At 39.4% G+C, this 24,787-nt stretch overlaps 2 protein-coding genes across 4 annotated transcripts in view; both read right to left on the bottom strand.

Moving 5' to 3' along the window:
* Positions 1-1,800: 1,800 nt before the first annotated feature.
* ankef1a (ankyrin repeat and EF-hand domain containing 1a) lies at positions 1,801-16,838 on the bottom strand. 2 transcript variants are annotated; one of them, XM_044106767.1, is made up of 11 exons: positions 16,654-16,838; positions 13,830-14,037; positions 13,202-13,363; positions 11,367-11,566; positions 11,114-11,263; positions 10,616-10,739; positions 9,485-10,310; positions 8,157-8,383; positions 7,833-7,954; positions 2,393-2,548; positions 1,801-2,268 (listed from the first exon to the last, which is right to left on the bottom strand). In XM_044106767.1, the coding sequence occupies exons 2-11, from the start codon at positions 14,017-14,019 to the stop codon at positions 2,077-2,079; spliced, it is 2,349 nt and encodes a 782-aa protein (XP_043962702.1). In that variant the 5' UTR covers positions 14,020-14,037; positions 16,654-16,838; the 3' UTR covers positions 1,801-2,076. The 2 variants fall into 2 exon arrangements, with proteins under 2 accessions (XP_043962702.1, XP_043962703.1); XM_044106768.1 differs by lacking the exons at positions 1,801-2,268; positions 2,393-2,548 and adding an exon at positions 7,699-7,722 and having other exon boundaries at positions 16,654-16,836.
* A 4,108-nt stretch (positions 16,839-20,946) lies between these two features.
* The window catches only part of emilin1a (elastin microfibril interfacer 1a), a 31,653-nt gene continuing 27,812 nt past the window's right edge, over positions 20,947-24,787 (bottom strand). For both annotated transcript variants that reach the window (XM_044106765.1, XM_044106766.1), the window contains 4 exons: positions 24,481-24,597; positions 23,270-23,287; positions 23,038-23,163; positions 20,947-22,211 (listed from right to left, as the gene is read on the bottom strand). In XM_044106765.1, coding sequence (XP_043962700.1) covers positions 21,901-22,211; positions 23,038-23,163; positions 23,270-23,287; positions 24,481-24,597 — 572 coding nt within the window. In that variant the 3' untranslated portion in view covers positions 20,947-21,900. The remainder of the gene's footprint in view (positions 22,212-23,037; positions 23,164-23,269; positions 23,288-24,480; positions 24,598-24,787) is intronic.

The raw sequence follows: 24,787 nt of genomic DNA on the forward strand, positions 1-24,787 counted from the left end.
CATCTTCGAGGTAAACCTCATGGTTATGCTGTAGATTTCTATTTATTTATTTTTAACATTACAGCCATCAGAGTGTTGCATGCGAGAGCAGCTAAAACTCGTGGCTGCCATTTTGATCTTTTTCTGTGCTAGAAGAGAGAGCTCCCTCCAAATTCTTTCGTCTTTTCGTTTCTTTTGAATTACCAGCCTTAATAAACAACCAAAACCTTGTGTGGCTAGATTTGACAAACAGCACCACCTACTGGTTACCATATGAAACTTCAGGAAGAAAAGCATCACAAGCTGCGGCGACTTACGTATGAGTCGAATCTGTATCTCTGAAAAAAGTAAATACAATAAAACAATAGTAGTAGCTAATAATAAAGATTTAAACTCCATCAGGAATTAACTTTATAGATTAACTTTACAGGGTATGCGGGCCATACATATAGATAGTAGATAGTTTATTTCTGGCAAAAATAACCCCCCAAAAAACATGCTCTGAGAATAATCTTAGAATTTTTTTTAGAAAAAAAACATTTTTGAGTTTCAGAGTTAGAATATATTTGACCTTTGAAAGGCTTAAAGTTTTGTGTTTTTTCAAGAAACTTTCTGAAACTGAAGTTTTCTAGCTAATTTTCAACTTTCAGACCTCAGAAATATGATTTTTTTCTATAAAATTACAACCATTTGGTGGAAAATTGCTCATTTTTTCCTATTTACAAGGCCCCTAGTTTGTCATCATACCAATTTAACTAAGTCCACCACTATACATGATGAAGACAGGTGCCCAGAGGTGTGGACACTTACCAAGCAAAATTAATTAGCACGTCTGCTAATTAATTAGCGTTGGAACTCAGAGCCGAGTTGACATCAGACACGAGGTAACAGCTTCTAGTTCCGAAATGGGAATTCAACATGGCGCCGCCCCTAAACATTGTTTTGAAGTATGACAAACATCATTTTAATTTATTTTCTATAGGCAAACACCACTTTTAATTAGCTCAGTTTAGAAATGCAGGCATTACAAGTAACGCTGATGTAAAACGCACTCTTACATTTGTATCTTGTAAAATAACCAGTTCCTACATCTCTTCAGACAAAAGAAGGTGTCATTTTTCAGTTTACATGGTAAAAAAAAACAAAAAATGGTAGCCCCTGGTTCTGCGCTTTAGTTCAAATTGGTATGGACTTTCAGCTATTCAGAAACTATTGTTTCTTAGAGACATGGAGCCCTTTGAAGTTTCAAATTTGATCCAACCCCCTAAAGTTCGTTCACGACATAATGAGTCAGTTCGACATAGAAGAAGCCTACCGGAAATTGCGTGGACTGTATACAATCATCCTTCACTGAAAAGAGAGAAGAGCTGAACGAGCCAAGTAATTTATGTTAATTCAGTATTTGGATTCTTGGCGAACTCGGACCGGACAACTTCTGTCACTTCCTGCGTTGCCATGGATGAAACTACAAGCAGACTTGTAGTTTTATCAAGCCGGCAGAAAATCGACGTCATATTTCTCCTTCTGTTCGCTGATTGGCCCGGTAGGAAATCTACCGGAAGAATCTCAGTCAATGGGAGTAACAGGTGCCGTTAATTTACAAAACTACAGAAAGACTTAAATATGGCCGATATTAAGCTGTTTTGGAAAGAACATTGAGAAAAAAACTGTACTTAGCAAGTCTTTTTACTGACCTTTTTTTTTTTATTCTTTACTATTAAAGGCTAGGCATTGTTTAGACAGTTTGTAGTCAAACTGGAAACTGTTTCCAGAAGAGAATATCCTAAAATCTAAACTAAAAAGACAAAAACAGTCCCAGAACCAAGAGAGGAAAGAGCCTTTTATTTTCACTTGATTACTCACATTCTCATTATCTGCATGGGTTTATATTTAATTCAGTTGTTGGTAAAAATAAAAATCACACTGCCTCAGGGATAGACATATGCTTAATGTTGTTTTTCATTTTAGTTGTCAAAAAAAAAAAAAATAAATAAATAAATAAATAAATAATAATAATAATAATAATAATAATAATAATAATAATAATAATAATAATAAAAAGGCAATGATGATGACAACATAAGCAGAGTAACATGATTAGGACACTTGTCTCTGTCTCTGGGTTTCCTCCAGTTTGGTCTTTGGCTTGGTTATCTCCAGGATCCGTCTCTGGAAGCGTTGGCTGAAAGGGATCAACAAGTCGTCAAAGTCCACCTCCAGGGTTACGCGACCCTTTCGTCTCGCTATGTTTGACATCAGCTGGCTGGTGGTGAGCGGTTCACCCCAAATCTGAAACAAACAAACAAACAAAAACAATCAGAGTTGGAGTTTTCAAGGAATAATAGAAATCGAATGTAGTCGACATTTAGCTCTTATATACAAGGTTGTTAGGCGTGGGTGTAACCAAACGTACGGTTTTTGGCACAAAGCTAATATCCACTGTGTTAGTTTTTCCTGCGGTGATCCTGCTGTTATGGAGGATGATGCTTTTGGAGTTGATCGGTGTGGGCGTCCTCCCCGACGTCCCAGTCATCGTCTTGCTCTGCACAGCGCCCCCTGCAGCAGCCACCTAAAGACAATCACCAAGAACAAGAATAGTAAAGAGCAGTGAGAGGAATGAGTTCAATGGAGCAGAAATATCAAAAATTAAACAGATATTCACAGTACCTGTATAAAAAAAAGTATTCACTCCCTTCCATGTTTTACCTTTTTTTGTAACTTATTTTTTACAAATCAATATTCATCTACAAAATGTAGCTTTTTTGACGAACGACAATTGCGAGACTACGGGGACCAATTGGAGGGACCTTTGTTGAATTAGGACTTTAAATGAGGTGAATATTTATGGAATCACTTATATTTTGTTACATCTTTTTATTTAGGTGTCATTTTTTTGTACAAAAGTTTCCACTTTGACATTAAAAATATTTTCGTTAAAATAAATAAATAAATAAATAAATAAATAAATAATTAGGAAAGCCAAATGTTGTTAATTTGTAAAAGCAATCCAAGGGTAAAACATCCAGAGGAGTGAATACTTTTTTATAGGCACTGATGATCAGACACACAAGATGTTTGCATTGTGCAGAACAAAATGTGATTTAAGAAAGTTAACCAGGTAAAGTAGAAAGGGAACAAAAAAATCTTTGGTAATATTTAGAGGTGAGCATTTATTGCATCACTTATGGTTTATTGAGATAAACTACTTATAAGATTTTGGGTTATTATTGTAACAATAAATTACAATTATCGTTTAAAACCTCCTAAAGCGGTTTGTGTTGTCAGGATACAGACAATACAGACGGGATAGTCTGGATTGCTAATTTAACTTTTTTTGAAGTTGTTTGTGCAATAATTGTGTATCAGTAAATTGGAAAATGTGATTAAATTCAGTTACTGTGTCAATTTTAGAGATTTAACTCACATTTCTTTATGTCTCTCATTTCCTAGAGAATCCTATTACAAATGGTATGTTTTTCAAGAGCAGCATTTGTGTTTGTGGGGCCATAATTCCTGTGACACACAGTCACAACCATGCAATTACCTAAAGAAATACTTCTTATCGTCCCTGTTTTAGTTCTCACAATATTATCACAAAACATTCTGATAGAAATAAGTCCATATTGCCCATCCTTACTAATATTTACACTACACAAACGTGCCAATGAATGTCTGAGAAAATGCATCATGGGTGAAAAAAAATCTTTGAAAAGTTTAAAAAAAAACAACAAAAAAAACATCAAAAGTTATAGAAGAAATAAAAATGAAAGAGCAAAACATGCAAAAAAAACAAAAAAAAAAAAAAACCCCAACACATCAGTGAGTAAAATCTGACTCAAAATTTTCACCATAACAATATAAAACCAAAGACTTCCCCTGGAGAAACGGAAGCTTCCAGACAGAGAGCGGTGTCTTTATGCTCAACCTTCAACTGATTATATTCCATTTCCACTGCTGTAACGTTAAGCGTTCAGACCAAAGAGCCTGGTAAGTGCAGAGTCAGCACTTTCTAGCCTGCTAAAATCATAACCAGACTGTCTGACTCACCTGCTTCAAGTTTAAACTCGGATCAGTTCAAGAGACAGAAACACGACTGGAATCACCTGAGAAAACACAGTCCTCTTGTTTTTAGCATCTTCGCCTCTGAGAGCCACACACACACACGCGCCAACGCAAGGAGACTGTGATCAGTGACATCAACTACTGTTTACACAAATAATTCCTGGAGGGCGGAGCTAAACCCAGCTTTTCTTGCCTGAAGATGAAGAGAATTAATAGATGCACAACCTCCTCTCACTCTCCTCCTCGTCGCCGAGCTGAAGGTTGTTTATCTGCAGCCGTATGTTAGCTAGGCCTGGCCTCAGATGATTTGCATCGTCTCCACTGGGTCCCTGTGTCAGCTACCTGTCTGCTCCAAAGTAAATCACCTGGAAAAGCCGCTCGCCGTTCACCGTGGCTCTGATTTTCTAACAGTCAGCGTGGCGTTCAACTCTGAGGACATAAAATGCAGGATGCAGGTTTGGAGTATCTACCACGCTCTGTAGACGGTACACTTCATTAGATTAAGAGTATTCTCCAAATAGATACGTATTTCAAAAAGAGAAACTTTTCATAGATTCCGTAACCAGAAAAGTGAAATTATTTATGAGTAACCATACTGATGCAGACCAAAAAAGCGAACTTTGATCCGCCTAAAAACGCTGGTCTCGGTTCGAACGCATATAGGAAGGCCTAGTGGACCGGAGATCACTCCACAAGCAGGAAGTGGACAACAGCGCAGGGCATTCTGGGTAAATACATCCAAAAATCCTCCAGTGGATCTTGGTGCAGCGACACCCGCCCCAGGCAAGAAGTGTGGACAGGCTTTTCAAAGGGTTTGGTTCATTTGACACAGTGTGAAAGTGAAGTGCAGCAGCTGAAAATGTAACAAATGTTGCAACTTTGGTCCTCAATCAAAATGAGCCAACCAAACGATGAGGTGTGAAAACACCGTAAGTACGGTGATGGACGGCTGAGTCGGAGGAAAATGTGTCATAGGAAAAGTTTCACAAGCAACAGAGGCAAGCGCAGCGTTCAGGGGGCTATAAAGCAAAGACAATTCAAGAGTTTGGAGGAGATTCCCAAAGTGGAGTCTGAGATTCATCCATCTGGAGTCCAGAGGCACCAGACAAAAACAACAGTAATAAAACTCTGTGTGAAATGACTCAACACCAGTTTCTCATTTACGCTGAATTACTGTATGATTTACTATATATGTCCTTTTTTTCTCCTTAGCGACAGTTTAAATCTAATCCTTCATGAATAAATCAGTTTGTCTTGAATTAAAAAAAAAAAATAATCTCAAAATGGTGTCAGTATCAGTAACAACCACGAAGGAGTAACCTTAGAAACTTAACGGTGTGGAACATTTACTGAACATGCAAGTCCACTTAGCAGAAACGACTCTAAAAACATAACATGAAATCCCTTCTGGAAGAAATGCATGCAGGTGTATATTTTTAAAGATCTAGTTCTACATGACTGTACATGAACACATTGGAAGTGTTGATAAGCAGAACACAGATCGCGCTAACTGGCTGAGAGCTACAATTACACCATGATGAGAAACAGACGACGGACTTTCCTGCCTGTCCAATATTTTTACTACATTTCCAAGGTTTCTTCTGGATTTTTAAACTTTTGACGCTTCACAGAAGAGTTGTCCTCCTTTATTGCACCAACTGCTACCACTGCTGGCCACGTGAATAATAAAAAAAAAGCTAATGTATTAAAAATCCCCTTTCCATAATCTGTAGTTTTTGGGGGGTTTTTTTTACAACAAAGTAATTTAAAACAAAACAAAAAAATGTAACAAAGTAAAAAAAAGGGGGGAAGAGGTGTCAGACGTTGGCCTTAATAAGAGGCAGTGGTAGAGTTTCTATACTTTTTTGGCTGAATTTTTTCTGATCTTAGTAAACATTCTTAGCAATGACAAGAACTTTCTTCAAAGACCTCTGCTAAACAATAACTTGACCAATTTTGGGATTGGTGCACCAGTAGCTGTGTTTCCATTAACAGACGTGCGCACATTTTGGTCGACATTCTGTTAACGTCAAAAGAACACTTGCGGTGTTTTCATTAAATAAGAAATTAAATTCAAGTCACATGTGAATAAGCTTGTTCACGCGACAAGTCAATAAGAATCATGATAGAGATGGATGTAAACATCATCTATCAACCAATCAGACGAGACTTAGGCGTTTCGGGAAAATTATAGAACAGCTACGGATTCAACATGTTGGGATGACACACAACTTTTCATGAACGGTGCGACGTTTGACATTTCCGCCAGTAGTTAACGTCCAGTTGTCGATCAGGAGACGCGTGTGATGCGAAAAAGTGTTTCCACTGCAGTCTTGCAAAACACAAACCACCTCATCCTAATGCAAAAACCTTTTACTGAAAAAGCTTTTTTATTTTTTGAAAATGCTGTGTCCCCATTCGGCAAATTTATTTTCGCGACTTCAATTCGGTCAGTGTTATGGCTATCTGGTGTGTGTTTTCCTCTGACAGAGGATCAGGATGTTCTCACACACCTACAAATCATCAGTCGCATCAGCTGCTGGATAAGTATAGCTGGTTATTCTTTGCTCCAGTGTTAACCTCTCACTACCTCTAGCTCTGTAGATTTCCTTGTTGTTCCTCATGTTTCCCACTTCCTTTGCTCACACCTTCCCTGTGCTCCCTTTTTGACACTCCTACCTGGCATCCTTCCTCTCTACCACCGGCTCAATAAGAGACTGGACTGATCCATGACCGGCAACCTAAAGACTCCTCGTCTTCCTCAACCTTCTTCATCACCAGCAACTTCCAAACCTGACCGGTCCACCCTGCGAAACTCTCCACGCTTCCTTCCCTTTTAAATACACATTTTGCAAATATTCTGATGTAATAATATGTAGGAACTAGTTTCAGAGAATTGAATAAATGCATAACTGACAGCAGTAGATGAAAGGTGAAACACGGCTCATTGTACAGAGGCGGATTTGGTGCAGTTTGCTTTTAAATTCCCGCCTAACGTCATCAGATGCAGGTTTGGGATGTCCTTACTTAAAAAGCCATTATATAAATAGAGATGCACCAATCTGATATTAATATACGTATAAGTCCCGGCATAAAAAAAAAAAAATGTAGATAAAGTATCAGTGACAAAGTCCCTGATTCATAAGGCCAGATAGATCTATTCAGTCTAATTCTATGCTTTGTGTTCTGAGCGATGTCAAGCTTCATTATTTATTTCTACTTTCTACTTTGAATTCCTAATTGAACCTTCTGATCCATTTGGAAAAAAAGGTTTGTTGCAGTTTATTTTTACGTATTTGACCATCATAGTCAGTTTATTGTTTTGGTCAGGTTCAGTTTCTTTACTGTTATTCTCTTAACTGCACTGACTGAACTAATTCAAGTCGTGCTGTTTTTACATGTTTGACCAAGTATTTAAATTTGTACTGGTGCAGAGTTATCACGTAAATGTTTAATTCATGTGTTTAATAAAAAATGGAATGTTTTAAATTCAACAGTTGTTTTTTTTTTGTGTATCGGATCGAAATCCACCGACACTGAATCTCGCTTTCGGTCCTGGAAGTGAAAACCCCCCCAAAGTGAATCGGTGCGTGGCTAAATATACACAGCGTGACGTTTGAGGAGACTGGATGTGCTGCATCGTTTCAACCCTTGTAAGGAAATTGCTTTCTGTTAGGAAACCTGTCACGTACAAAACACACACACACAAAATGTCAGTGTGACACATCAACAGTATCATGCAGAAAGTTTTTAATGTACGCCGCAGTCAAACGGCAGGCCTAGGCGGGTACCTTCTTCTTCGTAGGTTTGGATTTAATTTTTTTGGGGTCTGGCAGAAGGTTCACCTTTTCCTGAACCAGGCTCTCTATACTGGTTTCTCCAAAGTGTCTGGCCACATCAAGGCAGGTCACTCCTGGGAGAAAAAACACGAGGCCGAGATGAATGAACGCAGTTTTCGTTGTTTTCATTTTTATTTGGTGCTTAAGGACAAGCAGGTTTCTTTCTTATTTCTACTGCTGCTTTTACTCGTGTTTAAAAGGATGATGCACAGTGATACGTACATTCAAACCTAAGTTTAAAATGAAAAACAAAACTTTTTTCAATGTTCAGACTACCTTTCTTGGTCTCTGAATTGACTTTGGCCCCGGAATTGATGAGGAATTCCACACAGGAGAAGCTGGAGCTCTCGATGGCTCTCATGAGCGGCGTGCCGTCGTTGAGGGCCTTTGCGTTGACATCGGCCCCGGCATTCACCAAAAGCTCCACAATTTCCAAATATCCCCCGTTGGCCGCGTGGTGGAGGGGCGTCCAGAAGAACTGGTCACACATGTTCACGTCAGCCCTGTCGGACGCAAGGTGGGAGTTCGTGTTCAGTGAGAACTCATTACTTATTGAAAAGACGCTGAGTGTCAGTTAAGTGTTGTGTTGTTAAATCGCTGAATGGATTCACTTCAAATTACACTAAAGATCTGCTGTTGTCGTATCAAACCTTCCAGACCTCCCAGGTCTTCTGGTTCTGGTTCTGCTCTGCATCCCCAGAACCAGAACCAAACATTCAGCTTCTATCCAGCACTAATCTGGAATAAACTTCCAGAAAACTGCAAAGATGCTGAAACACTGAGTTCCTTTACAGCTGCAGTACGTAACTTTTATAAAAAAGAAAAAAAAGAAAAAAAAAAGGTTTTCACTTATTTACTAAAATTATTATTATATCGTCACAGCATAACAAAAGACAGATGTCAAAAAAATCAAGATACTCTGCCTTCCTCCACTAGTAACTGCAGAAATACACCACTCAGTCAGAAACAGCCAATCAGAGGCAGCGGGAGGGTCTTAGTGCTATCAATCACTCTTGTGTATGTGCCGCTAACACCCTTCCCCTTGCTCTCTGCTACACAATAGATGGTTCATCATAACATAGCCTGGCATGAATGCTAAGGCTAGTTACCATGGCCACCAATGACAGGGATAAACAGTTTTATTGAAATGGTAAAATGTTTTTCCACCATAGTGACAGTTTTAACAAGTATAAAAAAAACACACACATTTTTGTTACATACTGCAGCTTTAAGTCAAGACTTAAGACCCACCTGTTTAGAGTTTCCTTTGATTAGTAGTAACTGGAACATTGATCAACATATTTGACGTGTATTAGCTTGACGATTTTGTTGATGGCATTTGACAAAATGTAATGTTTAATGCATTTGCTATGATGCCTTTATGACTTTGAACTACCTTGTTGCTGGAATGTGACACGCAAAAAAACTTAACTTTGACTCTTGTAACTATTAATAGGAATTACCAGTGAAAAACAAATACAGAGCTTTCTAACAGTATTTGTACATGCAACAGATTTTCTTGGGGTTTTGTGCGACAGGCCAAGTGTTTTGGGGTGCGTCTCAACACTGACAAGCCTGGACCGGAAACATCTGTGGCTACTCACCCCTTTTCTAGAAGGTACTGGACCAACTCGTAGTTGCCACTGATGCATGCCTCCATCAGCGGGGTCTTGTAAAATTCATCCTGAGTGTCCACAGGTACTCCGTCTTTGAAGGCGAGTTCCAGAGACTCCAAATCTCCGTTCCTCACGCAGTAGTTGATGTTGATGTAAACTTTGTTTGGCTTCTCTATGTACCACCACGAGTCGTTGACTATGGGATGAAGCGGCGGGTGCTCGCTGTCAAAGCGGCGAACGTCTGTCAAGTTGTGGTACTTCTCGATCATGAAGTGAGGCGGGCCGCCGTCGGGCCGTCGGGGCTTGAGCTCCGGCACGAGGGTGCAAATGGGTATGGGGAGGACAAACGGGCCTTTCTTCTTCTTCTTCATCTTCGGCCCCTTTTCTTTCTTTTTCTTCTGAGTCGTGTACACAGAGAGACGGAAGACTTTCTTGATGTACTTGGTGCCTTTGATGAAGTCGTTCACGTTGATCAGGCCCTCTCCCTTCTTGTCGTGTGCTGAGAAGACTATCTCGACTTGGTCTGGTTCAACCGGAGCGCCCATGTTCTCTAACACAGACTTGAAGGTGTCTAAGTCAGCAAAGCCAAATTGGTCCTTAAAGGCTTCCACTAATTCAGCCTGGTACTCGTTTGACCAATCGTGAAGGGTCAGGGCCCAGAGATCTGATGTCAAGCTGCCACCAGTGGATTTTTTGCTTTTCCCAAATGCCCTCTCTGCTTTCTTCAGCTCCTTGATTGCTGCCTTGAGTCCGCAGTCTTTGGCAATCTGACGTGCCAGCAAACCTTCCTTGTTCTTTACTTTGGGGTTACAACCTGAACACAGAGCACAATACTATTAAAAAAAAAAAAACAACAAAAAAACCTCATGATCGCATTACCTAATGTAATTCAGGACTGCATATTGCTCTGTTTGATTTAATTTCCTGCCTCTACATGCGTCAAAGCAGAGATATAACCTTGCAATGCTAACACACAAAAGAGCTATTCTTCATTCTGTAACCAAAATCCTTAAAGCTCCGAAGGACACGTCCAGAGACCTAACGTCTCTTCCAGAGATGAACAAATACTTTGGGTGATTGAAATTGAAACTGAAGACGCTTTGCAATGTCGCGGCGTACCTCTCTGAGCAAGGAACTTGCAGGACGGGGCATTGCCTGCGGCGGCGGCGTAGTGTAAGGGCGTACAGTTTTCTGTGTTAATCACACTCATATCTGCTGCAAATCCTGACAGCACCATGATTACCTGAAGGATGGGAAACATTGCAGTTATGTGTTACGGATTGTCCATATCTAAATTAGCTAAAATGAGATTCTGCTTCTGGTGTTTAATAGGACTGAAGTGCCAAGAAAATGATCAAATATAAGTACAATTTATCATTCTCATTATTCTTTTTTTTTTTTTTTTAAAGTCATTCTGCAGGACGATTTCCACTAACCTGGAAAAACAATGATTTCATTTATAATCAAAAGCAAATAGCGTGTGAGAGTCTACAATGTCTTTTCAATATCGAGACCAGTGCAGATATTGACACCGGATCGGTTCGTCTCGGGTTGCAACACAATAAAATGTGAAAAAGTTTAAAGGCATATGACAGACAACAGTTCTAGTTACCACACCTCAAAACAGCCACTCAGGGCGGCGTAGTGTACTGCGTTGAAACCGTTTTGGTCAATGGTGTTTGGGTTTCCACCGTTCCTGAGGATGCGCCGAACAACTGGCAGGGAGCCCGTCCTGGCAGCCTCCATCAGCGCCGTCACGCCCGTCGTCTGGGCAGGAGAAATCACACTTTAAATGGCTTTTTCTCCATCTTTTTCTCTGTCATTTCAGTTGTTTCTGTCACGTTTTCTTCTACTTTTTTTTTTTTTTTACCTCATTTGCCGCGTTGGGGTCTGCACCAGCATCCAGCAGGGTGAGACACAAGGGGGTGCACTCGTTAGCTTTCTCACACATCATGCTAAGAACGTGAACCCCGCTACGGGAGATGTTGTTGGCATCGGCCCCGTTCTTCAGCGCCATTTCTAGGCAGCGGGCGTGGCGCTTGGTGGGGTAGCTGCAGTAGAACAGGACGCCTGAATCACAAAAGAGATAAAAAGTAAAATAAAAAAATAAAAAATAGAGGTTGAAAATGACAGAAAATTACATTTACATTTGGATTTTGACAAAAATAAATTCATCTGAGGTGGTGAGATGGGCTGGGCGGTTTTTAATTGCTGACTCTTTGTGTAGTTCAAGTGTTGCCAGCACTAAATATCTACCTTCACTTTCAGATCCAATGGAGAAATATAACCAGCTGCTAATTAAAAATAATTTAGATTTTCTTTTTTTTTTCTAACTTGTATGCAATAATTGAAAATGTGCGGGGAATGAAACGCTTGAAGAGAAGCCTGGGCTGTGAGCGGAGCGTTTCGGCTGAACACGCCTCTGGGGAGCGAGCGGCGTTATCGGGTTACGGAGCAGGTTCCACATCAGAGCGTCACCGTGAGGGCTTGATCTGTGATTAGACTCACACACACACACACACACACACACACAGGGTTTTGACTCACACACACACACAGCCACACGCCGACGTACACGGACAAACACGCCGCAGGACAAAACAGAACATTTTACGACCGTGAAGTCAATGTTTGGACACAAAAGTCCAAACATTGATGCCAAAGTTTCGGTCCCTCCGGGTTTCACTGCACTTTCTCATCTGGACGCATCAAAGCAAGAACAGCCTTAGGTTATCTGAAGGGATTCTCTGAGATTGTGTCTTTCTCGTTGATATCTATACAAAAGTTACATGTGTGTTCTTGAGAGGTGATGCAACGTTTACCTGACAAAACCTAGCAAGAGAAAAAAACAACAACAACAACATCCTCATTGGCTACAAAATTTCAGAATGATTATGGATTCTCTATGAGCCATGCATGGATCTGAAACCACATATTTAAGTACTGTGTTCTTCAGTAAATTAGAATAGCATTGAAAACTTCATTTATTTCCGTAATTCAACTCATTAAGTGAAACATGTTACATAGATTAATTGATGTTTTTATGCCTTTCTTCTTGTTAATTAGGGTGATTTTCAGTTCACAGGTTGTGAAAATGCAACGTTTAAGGTTAGGATTTAGTACCTGCTTGAAAGATCATTTTAATCTGATAAACGAGCCCAAGTTATTTCAATTTCCTAAATCATAATATTAACGAAAGATTTTTTTTTTTCCCAGTTTTTTTCAGTTCAATAAACTGAAATGAGCTTGATACTTTCCGTTGTGATGATTCATATTTTATTGATGACACACCATAATCCATTTTATGTCTGAGTTTTGGCTGCATGTGGTTTTTATTTCAAATTTTTTTTTTATTGCATTTGGCTGTCGTGTTTTACTTTGGTTGTTCCAGTTCCAGTGTTAAATGTTCTTTTACAAGATTAAAGTTTTTTTAGTCTTTGAGAGGGCGGACTTGGATTATTTCACCATCATCAATATATTCTTTGAAAACAGTCTCAAAATAACAGTTTTGTTATTTTGATGATATTGTTGTTGATGGTAACAACAATATCATCGTCTGTCGCAGTAATTACCGGGGCGATTTATCGCACAGCAGAATTTGTCAATGTCTCAGTGTGTGTGCTTTTTCAGAGCTTCCAGCTCTTCTGCAAGCTCTTGGCCTGAATCACGTCTGAACATTTCAGTCTGTTCTCACTCTCTGCCCACCTTTGCCCTGCATGTCCACTACGGTCATGTCAGGCTGTTTCTGGAACAGCAGCGATAAAATCTCCTGGTTCCCCAGCTCGGCTGCTAGCATGGCCGGCGTGCGGCCCATCTTGTCTTGGACGTCGGGATGCGCTCCAAGGGAGAGGAGAAACTCAACGAGGTCTGCGAGGAGACAGAGCAACAGAAACATTCAGGTGGATGTCGATCCTGACGCTGCGCCCGCGGACCTGTGTGACACAGAAACTCGGGTTGCAAACAGCAATGATTAGCCTGTCAAAAAAAAAAAAGAAACATATAAATAAAAAAAAATCCAGCGCTTTGCTAGTCTGCTGCCATTTTCTGTTTGCCTGAGAGGTAACAACATTCCTCCCTACCACTAACCAAAGAAATCATTTAGAGTGAAGTTTCCGAGGTCTTACGCATCGACTCAAATTACCTTAGTATAATAAATACAACTTTCCTGTTACATAGAAATAGAAATTGCGATTGCACTTCAATGTTTGCTGTCATAAAACGCAGCTTCAGTTGACAAGTGTTAAACCGCCACACCCGTAGAACGCAACTCGAGCACTTGCTTGATCGAAACGGCTAATTCACAATCAGACAGAGCAAGGGTGAAGCTCATCACCGTTGTTGTTGGCTGAAACCGCCAGGTGGAGCACCCCCAGGCCTTCCTGTGGCTCGGTGAGGTTGATGAGGTTCTTCACCCCAAGCTTCACCATCTTCTCGATCTCCTCCTTCTCTCCTTTGTGGATCCACTGCAGCAGGCGGTAGATCTGGAGGACCTGCAGTCGGCCCGTTGCCACCGCGCAGCTCATTCTGGCGTCCCTGAGAGCCTGATGGAGAAAGGTTTGAAAGAAAGAGGTGGAGGTGATGGGGGGGGCAAAAATGAAAACGCTTTGGAAATTCAACACAAATGAGTTGATAACGCTCCTTACGGCAGCATTACTGTGTTATGAAGTGTTGGAGTTAGCGTCCTAGAATGGATTGTAAATGCAAGAGGACATACATCTGTGAGCATTTATTTAAACAGCAAGGCAGATTTTTAATTTCTTTTCATGATATACTTAAAAAGATAATTTTTTTTCTAATAAAATTTGAAGTAAAATGCAGAAATTTATGTCGACACACAACAAATTTACCTCTGATACCACAGGGCTATTAAAGCTGCAGTGTGTAACTTTTATTAAAAAAAAAATAATGACATTTTTTCAGATATCTGTTAAAACTGTCACCATGTCATGACATCAGTACAATATGAGACATATAATGTGCGAAAAGTTCGAGCTCCTCCACATCCTCCCAGTCCTGCTGCTCGACCAAAAACAACCAATCAGAGCCAGGAGGAGGGGCTTAGCGCCGTCAATCACTCTTGTGAGTAACGAGAAAAAACTTACAGTTACAGGAAAACCATTCAGCCATCGGTGGCCATGGTAACTAGCCTGAGAACTCACAACATAGCAAAAAGGATGGCCATTAAGTGGGCATGATTGACAGCGTTAAGACCTGCCTCCTGCCTCTGATTGGTTGTTGAAGAGCTTAATTTTTTTCACAGATTATTTGTCTCATAACAGAGTGTCACATACATATTGACAGTTTGAACAAATGTGTCAAAAAACAACCTCTTTTATAAAAGTTACATACTACAGATTTGACAGAATAAATGAAGTGCATTAGACGCGTTGGAAGATATTTTCAGATTGTAAACTTCCAGTCAGCCTCAATAACCCGAACTGGAGAGAAGTTATTGCATTTAGAGTTAGTTCCCAACGATGAATCAGTTACAATATTTTATGAAGGGAAGAGAAATGTCAACAGATTCAGCAAGACATTCAATTCAACTCAGTTTGTTTATATCAACTCAGAACACGTCATCTTGAGGCACTTTTCCAAAAAGAGTCATTTCAGTCCAATAATAGGTAAAGTCCAAGTGATCGTAGTTATCAAGAAAATATCTGTGTTTATTACTCAAATTGGTCAAAAAGCAGATTACGACCTGCAGCGTTCACTCCTCCTGGGCAGAGCGACAATCGCTTGCATTGTGGCGCCGACTCTGCAGCAATCCCTCATGCCGAGCATGCATGTGGCGACAGTGGAGGGAAAAACTGCCCTTTAACTGGAAGAAAACTCCAGCAGAACCAGAACCTGACTCAGTGCGAATGGAGCAGACGCATAAAAAAGCAAAACATGCGGCCTATCAGTCAGTATGTGGGCTTTTTACAAGATGAATATTGTTGAATAATTATTTCATCCTTACGCTGAAATACACTTGCACTTTTAAATAATATTGCAATGGTTTTTTTGTACAGCAATGTATTGCTAGTTGAAAAAGAGTTGTTTTTCACTTGTTTACTTAGAAACTGTGATAATAATACAAACCAATAGAGCAGTATCTTAGGTTATTTTTTCTCAGCTGTGAGTGGCGGATATTTCTTACTATGGAGGCTGTAATTCAGACCGCTAAAGTGACAGTTACATGATATTAGCAAAACAAAACAACAACAGTATATCTATTTGCATTTTATACACTCAAACATTACAGAATCCTGCTCATTCAATTTGAAACACACCTGGGAGTCACCTGAGATAAAAATCTCTCTCTCTCTTCTTTTTTTTTTTTTTTTTTTTTTAAGGAGAACTTGGCCAAGAAATTATGTAAAAGACACAAGCAACAACTTTCTCATTCACATCAAAATACACAAATCTTGGTCAATAGGCAAAGATGGAAGGTCCAACCAAAGAATAACCTTTGAACTCTTTAGCTGCATACAAATCTTTAAATCTCACAGAGTCAGTTTGGTCTAGCGCAAATATCTCAGAACACTTGAAATAAAACAAACTAACTTACACGTAACTTTCCAACAAGACAGGGGCTTGTTTATAAGTGATTACTTCCTTAATATTGATGAGAAGGGCCTTTTTCCATTGGCTTTGATTGTTTCGCTTATAACAAGATATTTTTTCCATGTTATACTTGAAATAAAACGTTGATAAAGCTTTGCCCCAGCCTCGTGTCAGCCTTTGGAGAAACGTCTTGTTTCACCACTAGTTTATAGAAAGTGAACATGTTAAAAATATTCATGTTATTTTAAGTCATCAGTCTGATTTGCCCTCGGGGTGGGGGCATGGTTGCGTCTCTGTGTTCCCCTGAAATAAAACCATCACATGGCCCCCCCTCCCTGCCTGGAATAGGCCATGATAGCTGCTCCTATTGACCCCAAATAATAAGATTCAAACAGACTCCTCCAAAACTTATTCTCTATAGCATCTGTTTGCATGTTGAACTTAAACAGGCAACAGGTTTGGGCTCAACTTGTGTACGTAACAGCCGCTGTCTGCGTACGATGAAAGAGCAGATATATATAAATATATGCGGTCTGGCAAATCATTTTTACGCTGCGTCACGTTACGAAAGAGTAAATAAAAAGATGCGAACAGGCTCAGTGACCCACCTGTAAACAGGGCGAACAGACAGGTTAGCTGGTCTCTGCTGTTAACCCGCCTCAGAAAACCTCCGTCTGCTCATCGGCAAGCCGCACTGGTTCCCAGTCTTCCTTCATAAACACTTCTATACAAACTTTAAAGCACAACCTTTCACTTGGTGTGAGGGGGAAGGCTGTGCTTTGTGGGGGAAGAAAACAAAAAATGCTCTCCATGGCAACGTGACACCGCATAGATTCCGCGAGGGACGGACGGGGAAGCTTTACGGGTCACGTGACAGTGAAGCGCTGTCAAAAAGTAGTGAGTACAATTACAGACATTTAATTCGATGCAATGAATTTTTTTCCCCCTCCCCTTTTACTCGCATGTATTGAGGATTTAAACAGATTTGTATGAAAAATTAAATCAAGAATATACGTTTCATCCATTTTTCTAGCTTCAATGTGACATAAGTCAAGAAAGACGAGCTGAAGCAAAAGAAAATGTCCCTCTTAATGCTTTCTTGTAGCACCTGTTTATTTTATGGCAGTACTCTGTAAGTTTGGGTGTGAGGAAATGAGCATGGCAAGTCACGTTTAATTGGTAACAACACCCACCAAAAGTCTATTTCCCGTCAGAAACCTGAACTTCGACTGGAACCTGATGCTGTTTATTGTCAGACAATTGGGAAAACGAATAAAGCTACATTCAGGGATGGATAAAACCTCCATGGAACTGCCTCATAACGTTGATAACCTAATTAATATTAATGTTTGTAGCTTTAACAAAATGTTTTTAATTTTAAGGAGTATGAGACTTTGTATGGCAACTCATTTTAAAATGCTCATAGGTCATCCATCATATCTGCCATTTTAGAACCTTAGCACTGCTTGAAATCCATTCGTCACGGATCAGTATTGATTTTTTTTTTCTTACTCAGTAGTAGGGATTAATTATTCGCCTTCCCCGTCTATTCCTTGCCAGAGTTCACAAAATATCTTCTCTGTAACATTTAGAGGAAATGAGCTCCAAATGACTTTGGCTCCATTTATTTTCTTTCTGTAACATTCATTTAATTATCTCTGTGGTATTTCAAAATGGCTGTTTTTCTTTAACCCACACGCCACAGATTGATTGCAAATCGAAATCACCCGACTCGAAACGGCCCATATCCATATCCCATCTTGTTATGCATTCTTACGTACCTAAGGAGTCCAGGTTCAATTACCAGTTTGCTCTTGACCGGTGGTGCGCACAGATCAACTTACTCAGTCCTGAGGATGACTTTTGTGTGCGTGAGTGGCAGAGGAATGAAAGGCTACTGAATCCGGAGATGGTGATCAAGATAACTGTGGCTCCCCGAGATGACTAATGCATGAATGACAGACAAGAGATCTCTTTTCCTTCTGGGAGATTCTTGCATTCTTCAAATCCTCAAAGTTGGAGCGGAAGGAGAAGATTGGCGATTCTGACCGCCAGATGTCACCAGAGAGCAAAAAATAATAATAATAATAAAAAATCACTTTCTTCCCCCCCGTGCCCCAGCTTCAAATCCTGAGCTAAAAGTAACCCACGGAGGTCAGAAATAAAAAAAAGAGAGAGTAAGGGGTTTAAGCAGGAGCAAGGGAGTAAAAATAATCCCAGCTGTGTGTATTTGTGAAGACCCAAAGAGTGCCAGATTAAACACGTCTAAAGCGGGAGCAGCAGCGTGTAAAAGGTGGAACAGATCGGTCCGTTTAATAAAGGAACGTAACCGCTGACTTCTGTGTACATCTGGGGATCTGTATTTGAGGCACACGCGTGGGAAAACATACAACACATATACAGTAACTGGCAAGTTGAAGTGGAAGCTTATAAAAACAATCTTACTGGGCTTCAAATGTAGGAAAAATATTCACATGATTTGCCCAATGCATAGAAGTATCAGTTTAACTGTACATTCCCACACCGAGGAGCACTGAGGAGTAAAAAAAAAAGTATTCTGAGGAAGAAATCTCTAAGATAAAAATGCTGTCTGAACAAAAATAATAATAATAATAATAAACTGCTGTTGTTCTCAACATCCACCGACCTCATTTAATGCACAATTAAACTTTTAAAGGTCTACAACGCAGTTCAACAAAGACAAAGTCTTTGCACCAACGCAATAAAGATTAATTTCACTTGATTAATTAATGTTGGGAGCTTTACTCATACTATTTATTGAAGTTTAAAGCCACTAATTGGGGACATGATGGCCATATTAGTTTTAATGATGCATTTAAGCCGTTCTTTTCTAGTCCGGGATGACTATGCCACACAACATTTACCAGTTTTAAGGGGGAAAAAACAAAGTCTGCAACTTTGAATAAATTGTGTTTTGTCTACTTCACAAAGGATTAAAATGTGCAAATATATTAATCAGTAATGATTATACGATTAGTTATTAATCTTATGATAAGATATCCCTTAGCAGATTGTACACTGCATAAAAATAAGCATCTCAACCCAAATTAAAAGTGAAAATGAGATTTTCCCATAAGTGAAAAAAAAAAAAATCTGCTAATGGAACTAGTACTTTATATCAATATTATTTACTTAAAATAAGCTCCTATATTTGGCTTAAAAGTTACTTCTAAGTCATTTTTGTGTTGTTTTTAGCAAACTAAGATATCTGCACCAGAAACTAGACAAAACACTCTTGGTAAGGTTTTGTGTTTTTTTGTGTTGGAAGTCAAATTACTTTATCCAAGCCATCGACAAGCTCCTGACACAAGTCTCATGGATATTTGATGGCTTTTCTTATCAGAACAAAACAAACTGGTGGTTTCCTGGCATTGGCCCAACCTTTCAGTGAAATCCAGTTTTTTTTTTTTGTCTTTTTTTCCCAAAGTGTTACGGCCAGCACCTTCCAGGAAGCTTGATGTTCGCCTGTTTGACCCATTTGAAAGTGGAACAGTTTTGAGGTGCGTTTGGGTGTTGATTGTCCTGTTGGAAAACTGAATTGTATTTTTGAGATCGAAAGCCTTATCTGGAACATTCTTCTTGATATCATGGACAAACTGCTCAGCCTTCGTCTTGTCTGAGCCTGTCGCGGTAAGCAATAAATAATTTAATCGCGTGATAAAACGCGCTTGATAATTTTCCTTTGCATGATTGTGTTTCTCTCTCTTTCTACTGAAGACTGGATGACGAGTCTCAACTGGCAACATTTGTGAAGGGTAATTTTGTTGACAAAGACTTCATAATTCATTTCATTTGTTGTTTTATTTATGCCTTTTTGATACTTAAACTGTCTTTCAGTTCCTGTGTTAGATTAAAGTTTATTGATTTGAGAATACCTACTTGCATTATTATGCCACTACCACTATATTACTTGAAAATGCTCTCAAAACAACATATCACAATAGTTTCTGGGACAATTTATCGTCCAGAAAAATTTGTTATTGTGACAGACGTACTCATGTCTGACCCGAAAGCTTTCCTGCAGAAATCATTTACCCTGTTCAGGTTTTTGGGTCCATTTCTGGAGTTAATGCTACTTCCCTGCTTGGCTCCCTCTCAGTACTGTGTTAACGTTTAGGTAAGTGGGTGTCCCAGCAGCTTCCTGTTTATAATAGACTTGGGGCTTAGCGGTTCCTGAGTCGTTCCTGAAAGTCCGAACACATACTTCCCCTTCGTCTGAGAGGAGGATCCTCTGGCTGTTCAAACAGGACGACGATTCCAAACACAGATCAAAAGTAGTTCTAGAAGTCTTGCGTCAATCTTCCTGAATGGCCTCACCAGAGCCTGACTAAAATAAAAAAATAATCACTGCTAAACTACAAAATGTTACAAAGTATTTATTTATTTATTGGTCTATTTTCAAGTCCAAATATCTTAAAATGCTTGAAGTAAGCTAAAACTAATTTAAAAGTAAACTTTTAGCAAGATATCAGAGTTTGTACCAAGTAATTAATTACTTATTATTGATTATAAGAAGTACTTGTTCAAATATATTATTTCACTTAGAACTACATGGAATTATCTACCAGAGGAACTAGAATATCTTTTATCAATATTAAGAAATTATTTACTTAAAACCAGATACTGTATCTTGCTTAAAAGTTACTTATAACTTGGTTTTATCTTGTTTCAAATTCACCCTCAGATATTTGCACTTAAAAACAGACGAGACAAACTTGGTACGATTTGGTGTTTTTGAAGTGCTTTGGAAGCTAAGCTTAAAGGTTGACTCTGTCAGGAAATGAACAAATTCAAAGGAACTGTGACTTAATATCCAGTCAGCTGATGGCTCACATGTAGGTGTTGAATCTGCAAAATGCTAAGAGACATTTACTCAATAATTAGTGGAGCTATATGTGTATATTTAATAAAACGTTGAGAATAAATCCAACCTTTTACCACAAATCTTGCATTTAAAAAAATCATTCTAGTTATATGTTGTATAATCAGCAGAGTTTTTATGCTGACGACAAACTTTTGTTACTGTAAGACCTCAGTCCTCGTCTTCTAATTTTAGATGTCCCGTATAAGGACGCAGAGTGAGAAGAAAAATCCCTTCTGTTCCTTTTGACAAATCCTCTCCTTCCTTTGTGTTTCGGGGCACGGCCAAAGTCCTAAAATGGCCTTATTGTTTTATGCGCCGCATGATTTATAAAATCCTGTGGTCTCTCTATGCTGAACTGTCAGTGACTTCATTTGTGCATTTCCTCCTAAAGAATAGTGGTTTGGACTTTGTCCCTCCCGCATTTTTTCCTCGAGACAATTGGCACTCGGCGTTGCGTTTCTGGGAACTCACTTGTGGTCAAAACGAAACTGTGAGTAACACAAAAATAAATGATCGTATTAAAAGAAAAAGAAAAAAGAAAAAGATACAACGGCTAAACGAGTGTGGAATGAATGCTGAGGATTTGATGTGACGTGGGTGGACAGCGCAGATAAATAAAAAAACACCCACATCTTTAATCTTTCTCCATTTGACTAAATATCCTTATTTTTTTTTAAACACAAGTGAAACTTGATGGATGTCCTGGTGCAATCAGTAAAGCGTCCAAGTTTATAGAAACATAGGAAATCACCCTGCAGTGGCATCTTTTCCACATAAAAATATATCTCAATCAAGAAAATAAAAACTTTTCCTTAAAGCTGTCAAGCAATTTTTTCTCTTCGCTGGATGAATCCAGTCCACTGGTATCAGTTTCACCCACTGTCGATGGCTCTTTGAGTTAAGAGTCCAAAGCAGAGGTTTCAATACAACAAGATGAACTCTGAAATCGTACGCCGTCCTGTCTGACGGTCTAGTACAGCAGCATCCCACTGAAGACGGTTAAGGGTTCAGAGGAGAAGGCCAGCTTGCCCGTTACGAGGTCGATGCAGACCGTGTCCCCGACCTCTAAGGGCAGAATGATGTTGAACACAGCCAGGGCTCCGGGGATGTGTTTGGCCTCCGCCATGGGCTTCTCTAGGCCTTCGGGCTGATATCCTGCTGAATCCGCTCGGGCAACGCCAACGTTCGACTTAGAAAGCACCGCCTCGATCTTCATGTTTTTGTGACCTGTCAAAATGGCGCTGAAAAAGTATCTGCCACTCAGGGGCGCCGTAAATACACCTGTAGAACAGGACAGTGGTTAGTTCAGTGTTCATGGTAAATATGGAAGACTGACAAAGAGATTTATTTGTCTCTCTTTGTGGGTGTACTGTGCTGTCAAAATATATATATTTGACCAGCTACAGATTTTTGCTTTTTTTATGAGGCTTAAATGTTTTAGATAGTTAAACAAGTTCTAATATCAAACAGATTAAATTACTTTTTAAACAATTGTTGAATTTATTCACGGACAAAAGCTATCTATATATCTTGCTAGTTATCTAACTTGCTAGCTATCTATCTATCTTGCTAGTTATCTAACTTGCTAGCTATCTATATATCTTGCTAGTTATCTAACTTGCTAGCTATCCATCTATCTTGCTAGTTATCTAACTTGCTAGCTATCTATATATCTTGCTAGTTATCTAACTTGCTAGCTATCCATCTTGCTCTCTATTACTTGCTAGATATCTAATTTGCTAACTATCTATCTTTGTAGCTATCCAATTTACTAGCTATCCATCTTGCTATCTATATATTTATCTTGCTAGCTATCTATATATCTAGCTAGTTATTTAACTTGCTAGCTATCTATACATCTTGCTAGTTATCTAACTTGCTAGCTATCCATCTTGTTCTCTATCTATTAACTTGCTAGATATCTAATTTGCTAACTATCTTTGTAGCTATCCAATTTACTAGCTATCCATCTTGCTATCTATATATCTATTTTGCTAGCTAGCTATTTTGCTAACTAACTACAGAACGCAACCTTTGAACCTGAATAAAGAAAACACCAACCAAGTTGACCGGAAATGACAGAAGTGCTTGAAGCACTAGCACACACCTGTTTCAGGATCGTAGGCTTTATTTTCGTTGGCAAACACTTCGTTGAACTCTATGGTTCCCGTCTTCCTCATCCGACGAGTCAGCGCAGCAGAGAAAGAAAGGCGCGGCACGTGAGCATCGGACCCTTGAAGACCAGATGACAAAGTAGAAACAGAGCAGAGATTAGTGAGAATTACAGATCAAAGTGGAATGAGGGCTTTCATCTGTTGTTCAGTAAGTGCAGTACATACCCTGTTCTCCTCTGAGTCCTGGAAAGCAAGATGAAAGATATAAAGAGTAAGGTAAATATCCAAATGAGCCATTCACTGGTGTTTCACCAAACAGAGCCTTGTAAAAATATTCACACCGCTTACATCGTTCACATTTTGCCATATTCTATCCACAAACTTCAGTGTATTTTATTGGTACTTTTAGGGGTTTGATCAGCAGTAGGTAGCGTATAAAATTAAAAATGTTCAATATCTGGTGTCGCTTTGTTTGCAAGTCCATCTGCAAGTCTTTCAGGGTATGTTTCTACCATCTTGTCTGATTTATTATTATTTTTATAACCTTAAATTTCTCCACAACTTCTTGGTCTTCATGATTTTATCATCTCTTCACTGAACAGTTGGATTAATACAGAGATTAAATTACAGACAGGTTGACTTATTTTTCTTAACCAGGATGACTATGGATTTTATTTATTTGTATCAAAATTAAATCAGCAGTATGTAACTTTTATTTAAAAAAATATGTCTTTTATATATTTGTTAAAATTATCTTCGCGTCATGACACTTTGTTATGAAACAGATAATCAGAGATAATCCTCTGTGTTCTCCTGGTTCTGTTGCTATCTACAGAAATACACTGCTTCACCAGAAACAACCAATCAGAGCCAGAAGAAGGGCCTTAGCGCTGCCAACCATTCTCGTGTATGTGTTACTCAGACTGTCCCCCTTTTTCCTGTGCTAAACTACAGCTGGTTCACCACAACAGAGTCTGCCATGAAAGCCAAGACTAGTTAGCATGGACTCTGATGACATTTAGCAGCGCATTAATGTGTATGACTCCTCCAGGCTCTGATTGGTTGTTTTTGGTCGAGAGTGGTTCATTTCTTCAGACAGCAATAGTTGCTCAGGGAGGAGGTGGAGGATATCGATCTTCTCACAAATGATCTGTTTACTGACAGACTGTCACCACAAAGTGACAGTTTGAACAAATATGTTCAAAACATATTTTTGTAAAAGTTGCATGTAGCTTTAAGGGAGCTGATAAGAAATGTGTGACACACTCTTCAGAATGTCAATTTAAACCATCTGTTGTCGCTCTTTCTCTTCCCAATTCTGAACTACAAATGATAACACACTGAAATCCAGCATTAAATGTGACAGTAAAAGTCTCGCAGTACAATGTGTATGTTTTACAGATCACTGCTAGAACATGTTTCTTGTGTTTTTGTACCTGGGGGTCCCACTGGTCCCTGTCTGCCTTCTCTGCCTGGAGGTCCCACTCTTCCTTGGGGTCCAATAGGACCCGGTGGTCCAGATTCGCCTCTCTCTCCTTGAGGCCCCGGGGGACCTGAGGGAAAGGACAATTTAGAGACAGAAATACTGAACACAAACTCCTGTTAAGCAGTGCTAATGGTTACGAGGAGCTTCAAATGGCGGGTACATAAAGTCAGGAAAGCCAAGACATTTAACCTGGTGAGACTCCAGCTGTGTCTTTCACACTGTGTGATTACGAGAAGCCATCCTTCAGTCAGATTCAA

The sequence above is a fragment of the Gambusia affinis genome, linkage group LG22 (genome assembly GCF_019740435.1).
Source record: "Gambusia affinis linkage group LG22, SWU_Gaff_1.0, whole genome shotgun sequence".
Lineage (NCBI taxonomy): Eukaryota > Metazoa > Chordata > Actinopteri > Cyprinodontiformes > Poeciliidae > Gambusia > Gambusia affinis.